This window comes from Culex pipiens, chromosome 2 (assembly GCF_016801865.2).
Source record: "Culex pipiens pallens isolate TS chromosome 2, TS_CPP_V2, whole genome shotgun sequence".
Taxonomy (NCBI): domain Eukaryota; kingdom Metazoa; phylum Arthropoda; class Insecta; order Diptera; family Culicidae; genus Culex; species Culex pipiens.
Window position 1 is genome coordinate 145,577,133 of NC_068938.1, and position 6,855 is coordinate 145,583,987.

Below are 6,855 nucleotides of genomic sequence, written 5' to 3' on the forward strand. Positions count from 1 at the left end.
TTTAAAAAATAACGGATTTAAAGTGCCTGAATGTGAATATTTTGAAGCTATTTATATTACAATCACGAGAAATATTCAAACAATCCATGCATCACGTGTAAACTTCGAAACCACGTGCGCTCAACAATGCCCACGTGAGTTTTCTACCCGTGGATAACACATTCCACAAGAAGGCAATTCGTTACTGAGTAAATTTCATTTCCACTGCTATACAGTCTGGGTTTATACGGTCGAGCCTGGTAAACCCAGAGCGGGAATGGAATTCTGCGGTCAAATCAGCGCACATGTCTTTGATGGCGTGGGAGTTACTACCGCGCGAAATCGGAAAATAAATCGGTAACAGAAATTGAATTTGCGCTGATTGCGAAAGAGCCTCTTCGTCGGAGTTGTGTGTAAGCATTGTTTTAAAGGGAAGAGTTCAGCATTGTTTTTTCAACTGTTTATTTCAAGTTGTAAAATAGATTTCAATCAATTTTTCAAAGTTTGACAGCAACTTTGGCTTATTTTAAGGTATGTACAAATTCATTTCATGTTTCAACCCCTCAAGATTTGTTTAGCATAGCCCAAATGGCAACCTTCCTCTCAGCAGACTCCAACGTAAGATTCTGATCCGCGAGCAACAGGTTCCTCAAATCGTCACTCCTAACTCCAACCACAATCCGATCCCTGATGGCTTCCCTCGCATAACTCCCAAACGTACAAAACTGAGCCTCCAGCTTAACCACCCGCACAAACTGCTTCAACGTCTGTCCCGGCTGCTGAACCAGGCTGTGGAACCGCGCGTGATGAACCACCTCTCCCCACTCGTCCGGACGGTCAAAGTGGGTCGTCAGCCTGGTGATCACCTCTTCGTACGAGGCCGCCTCCAGCTCCTGCCGGGGAAACAGCAACTTGAGCCGTTCGTACAGCAGCGACCCGCCGAGTAGCGCCAGATGGGCCTTCTTGACCTTGTCCTCGGTGACGTCGAACGCGGCAAAGGTGTAGCCAAGCCGTTCCTCCCAGAAGCTGAACTTTTCCCCCTTGAAGTAGGGCCGCACGAACGAGGTTATGGTTGGGTTGGTCATAGTTGGGATTGTTGTTTTAGATCTGAAGAAAATTCGTTGTTTAGAGATTATTTACAAAAATAAAATCAAAGCACAATCCATATACTTGCGTGGTTTTGCGTTTCGTTCTGCTTCTACAGAATCACATCACTTAATTGTAGATCGTCGACTATATACAGAATTATTTCCAAAAATCGTACAATTTGAATGTAGCCAAAATAAATAAATCTTACTGTTAAACTATTATCTTGACGTTGTTTGTCCCTTTTCGCGAAACAACACTAAATTTCAACAGGATTCAGACGAGGTGACTGTAACTCTCCATGTCTTGATCTCTTGTGATGGATTGCATTGTTTTAAAATTATATCAAGAAATGTTAAGATTGGTATTGTCTAGATAGGTAGACGAAAGAGTGCCATAAAAAACGTTCTAGTTTTAGGGTGCCATTTTTTAAGTTTTTAGGAGGATTTAAATGTTGTTTTGCACAATAATTATGTTATTTTTAATTTGAACAGATTTTTATCCTTAAATTCACTGTCTTGAAACATGCCTTTTTTATTTATTTTTTTCGTTTTTTACAAACATATTTAAATCAATTTAATGCGATTCCGTATTAGGCAACACGATTTATGTCAGTTGTTTCGTAGAACGAAATAATTTTCATTTAAGTTTATGAAAATTTTTAGCAATATTTTTTTTGATTAAACGACACATTATTCAAACGTTGTTACCAAAACGGGGAAAAAAGGAAATTAGATTTCAGATTCGGATTCAGCGGCCAGAATTACTACACGCAAAAAAATTAGTTCGCATAAACGTGATCAGAGTTCATGCAAACTAGAACCAGGAAGAAAACTGTTCAGTTTTTATGGTGCAAAATTAAAAATTGCATCATGCAAGTTGAACAGTTTTCTTCCTGGTTCTCGTTGGCATGAACTCTGTTCACGTTTACGCGAACTCATTTTTTTTTTTTTTTTTTTTTGAGTGTGTAAGAAAGCACACCTTGACCTTTATGACATTTCCTTGCAACGTCGTGATCGCGGCCTAATAATTCCTTGCTTCTGAATTCTGAGAAATTTCAAAAATTGCCGTTTTTTTTAGGTAATATTCAACCTACCAAATTTTCAACATTCCAAAATTCAACTTTTTTTATCTGTGTATCGTTTAAGTAGAATACACACCAGATTGAAATATTTTTTGTATTGATTCCAAGCGATTTTAGAAAATTTGTTCAAAAAAGTAACTTTTTTTAGTAAATCGAATAGGGGGTGCGAGAAAGTGTTTTATTACTGAGCAATTCTCTACGAAATCGGTCTTTTCTCTTCAATTTTAATTTTTGTATTTTTTAATCCGACTGAAACTTTTATGGTGCCTTCGGTATGCCCAAAGAAGCCATTTTGCATCATTAGTTTGTCCATATAATTTTCCATACAAATTTGGCAGCTGGCCATACCAAAATGATGTATGAAAACTCAAAAATCTGTATCTTTTGAAGAAATTTGTTGATCGATTTGGTGTCTTCGGCAAAGTTGTAGGTATGGATATGGACTACACTGAAAAAAAGTGATAAACGGTAAAAAAATTTTGGTGATTTTTTATTTAACTTTTTGTCACTAAAACTTGATTTGCAAAAAAACACTATTTTTATTTTTTTTTATTTTTTGATATGTTTTAGAGGACATCAAATGCCAACTTTTCAGAAATTTCCATGTTGTGCAAAAAATCTTTGAGCGAGTTATAAATTTTTGAATCAATGCTAATTTTTTAAAAAATCGAAAAATTGGTCGCAAAATTTTTCAACTTAATTTTTCGATGTAAAATCAAATTTGCAATCAAAACGTACTTTAGTGAAATTTTGGTAAAGTGCACCGTTTTCAAGTTAAATCCATTTTTAGGTGACTTTTTTGAAAATAGTAGCAGTTTTTCATTATTTAAAATTAGTGCACATGTTTGCCCACTTTTGAAAAAAATATCTTTGAAAAGCTGAGAAAATTCTCTATATTTTGCATTTTCCAACTTTGTTGATACGACCCTTAGTTGTTGAGATATTGCCATGCAAAGGTTTAAAAACAGGAAAATTGATGTTTTCTAAGTCTCACCCAAACAACCCACCATTTTCTAATGTCGATATCTCAGCAATTATAGGTCTGATTTACAATGTTAAAAAATAAAACATTCGTGAAATTTTCTGAATTTCAAAAATTTAAAATCAAGACTAACATTTCAAATGGGCGTAATATTGAATATTTGGCCCTTTTGAAATGTTAGTCTTGGTTTAAAAAATTTGAAAATATTTTTTTCAAAAAGATCGGAAAATTTCACGAATGTTTCATATTTTAACATTGAAAATCGGACCATTAGTTGCTGAGATATCGACATTAGAAAATGGTGTGTTGTTTGGGTGGGACTTAGAAAACATCAATTTTCCTGTTTTTAAACCTTTGCATGGCAATATCTCAGCAACTAAGGGTCGTATCAACAAAGTTCAAAAGTGCAAAATATAGAAAATTTTCTCGTTTTTTTGCAAATTGAGTTTTAGTGATAAAAGTTAAATAAAAAATCACCAATTTTTTTTACCGTGTACCATTTTTTTCCAGTGTAGTCCGTATCCATACCTACAACTTTGCCGAAGACACCAAATCGATCAAAAAATTCCTTCAAAAGATACAGATTTTTGAATTTTCATACATCATTTTTGTATGGCCAGCTGCCAAATTTGTATGGAAAATTATATGGACAAACTAATGATGCAAAATGGCTTCTTTGGGCATACCGAAGGCACCAAAAAAGTTTCAGTCGGATTAAAAAATACAAAAAAAAATCGAATGACCGAAATCTGAGAGTACTGCTCTACTTTTTCTTGTCTAAGAAAACATTGTTCCTAACATCATTTAAGAAGTGAACACCTAAAATTCCTCTTCATGACCTCAAAATGGGACAGACTAGTGTACCCTTGTAAGTCAAAATGTTTACATTAGAAATGAGCAGAATACACTCCATATTGCAAAAATAAATGCAAAATGACGATGTTTAGTTCAAATTTAACAATATAAAAAAAGTTTAGAATGTAATAGGTACTTAATTTGCAATCTAAAAATTCTCCACAAAAATCGTAAATGGGCTTTATTTGTTTCATTCCATAAAACATAAAACTCGTCCATACAATTTTAGCAGCTGGTCGTACAGAAATAGTATAGGGTAATTGGGTACTAAAATGAAGCTCAGATTGCTGATATTATTGTTTACAGCGATAAAGCTTATTTTTCTGAGTACAATGACCCTTTGTACGACCACAAAGAGTTTAAAATGGATTTTTAAATCAATTTGGAAAAATTTACCTCGCGGTCCTCGTTGACAGAAAAGTTCCTACTTGACAGCTCGTTCCAAGGGGACCATATTTGATCTATCGAAAAAATGTTGTCTTGTCAATTTTTTTTTGCATTAAAATGAAAAAAAGTGATCAGAAATGGTTTTCAATCGTGTTTTTTACCGTTGTACATAAAAATTGACATAGGGCTTTGGCGGAGAATTGGGTACTAAATTAGTACCCAATTCTCCGCCAACTCACACAGCAGTTGCCCCGAACCCTCTTCGATTGGCGTGAAACTTTGTCCTAAGGGGTAACTTTTGTCCCTGATCACGAATCCGAGGTCCGTTTTTTGCTATCTCGTGACGGAGGGGCGGTACGACCCCTTCCATTTTTGAACATGCGAAAAAAGAGGTAATTTTCAATAATTTGCAGCCTGAAAAAAACGGAAAAAAGTTATGAAAAAGTTACTTTTTGCGTTTCTCTTTGTTTCGTCTTCCGTGTCTGTCACGGGTGATGATGAACGACGACTAACTTTTTCAAAACTTTTTTTCGTAAAATCGCGATAACTCCTGATGTTTATAAGCACACCCCTTAAGTTTATATATCAAAATTGTAATTGTCTGCTCTACAACTTTGTAGAACATCGTTACACTCTAAAAAATAACCCTGCAAAGTTAGAAAAAACACGAAATTTTAAAATGAAAATTTTTGTTCTTAATGAAAAAATGACCCTTCTGGATCAATGTAGATTCGAAAAGTACATTAAATTTCCCTTAAAATGACATGTTCCAAATTTTTTTACAGTTGAGTAACGGAAAACGGCAGAGTTTTTAAAACTTTTTTTAGTGTTTTTTTGATGAAAAATACGTTTTAAGGAATGCTGAGTACGCCATCAAATCGGGCGTACAATTTTACATAAAAGTCTCTTTGACACCAAATTTCTATCTCATTACCGTTTCAGGCTGCAAATTATTGAAAAACACCTCTTTTTCGCATGTTCAAAAATGGAAGGGGTCGTACGCCCCTCCGTCACGAGATAGCAAAAAAACGGACCTCGGATTCGTGATCAGGGACAAAAGTGACCCCTTAGGACAAAGTTTCACGCAAATCGAAGAGGGGTCGGGGCAACTGCTGTGTGAGTTGGCGGAGAATTACCCTATATTAAAAATATTTATTTCACTTTTTTTTTTTTTTTATTTTTTTTTTAATTTATATTTATTTTGATTTTCTTTTCCATGTACATTCATTCAGTTAAAATATTATTGAGTGTCCAATCACAATCGATGACTTTTCACCTCAATTTTAAATACAAGCAACTTTCATTTATTCATGAAATATTGTAGCTTTCGCTATTCAGTGATTTCAAATGTAGGAGGTCCTACATGTACAAAAGGGAAAAGGGATATCTTAAAACTAACTTATAAACTATATAAAGAGCGGATCAATGCAGCTGAAGACTGCAATGATTTTTGTCGAAATGCATCAATTATCTTATTGGACATAACATCCAAAGTGTCAACTTCGGCTAATTGATGAAGTTCACTGGTGCTGAACCAGGGAGGAAGTTTCAGAATCATTTTCAAAATTTTGTTCTGAATCCTCTGAAGTTTTTTCTTCCTGGTTAAGCAACAGCTTGTCCAGATCGGCACAGCATAAAGCATGGCAGGTCTGAAAATTTGTTTATAAATTAACAGTTTATTCTTGAGACAAAGTCTAGAATTCCTGTTTATAAGTGGATACAAACATTTAATATATTTGTTACATTTAACCTGGATACTTTCAATGTGATCCTTGTAAGTAAGGTTTTTGTCAAAAGCAAGTCCAAGATATTTCACTTGATCCTCCCACTTTAAATTTAACTCATTCATCTTTATAATGTGATGACTTTTTGGTTTAAGAAAATCAGCCCTTGGTTTGTGAGGGAAAATAATAAGTTGAGTTTTTGCAGCATTTGGAGTAATTTTCCATTCTTTCAAATAAGAATTGAAAATATACAAGCTTTTTTGTAATCTTCTTGTGATGACACGAAGGCTTCTACCTTTGGAGGAGATGCTTGTATCATCAGCAAAAAGTGATTTCTGACATCCTGGGGGCAAATCAGGCAAGTCAGAAGTAAAAATATTGTATAAAATTGGACCCAAAATGCTTCCTTGAGGGACGCCGGCACGTACAGGTAGTTGATCAGATTTGCTATTCTGATAACATACCTGTAGAGTACGATCCGTCAAATAATTTTGGATAATTTTCACGATATAAATCGGAAAATTAAACCTTTTTAATTTCGCAATTAAACCTTTATGCCAAACACTGTCGAATGCTTTTTCTATGTCTAGAAGAGCAGCGCCAGTAGAATAGCCCTCAGATTTGTTGTTTCGAATCAAATTTGAAACTCTCAACAACTGATGAGTAGTTGAATGCCCAAGGCGAAATCCAAACTGCTCATCAGCGAAAATTGAATTTTCATTAATGTGCGTCATCATTCTATTAAGAATTATTCTTTC

General features: G+C 34.7%; 1 protein-coding gene across 1 annotated transcript; it reads right to left on the minus strand.

The window, feature by feature from the left end:
* Window positions 1–427: 427 nt before the first annotated feature.
* On the minus strand, window positions 428–1,375 carry LOC120420390 (uncharacterized). The gene is made up of 2 exons (XM_039583403.2): window positions 1,150–1,375; window positions 428–1,086 (listed from the first exon to the last, which is right to left on the minus strand). The coding sequence occupies exon 2, from the start codon at window positions 1,062–1,064 to the stop codon at window positions 543–545; it is 522 nt and encodes a 173-aa protein (XP_039439337.1). The 5' UTR covers window positions 1,065–1,086; window positions 1,150–1,375; the 3' UTR covers window positions 428–542.
* Between the last annotated feature and the right edge of the window lie 5,480 nt (window positions 1,376–6,855).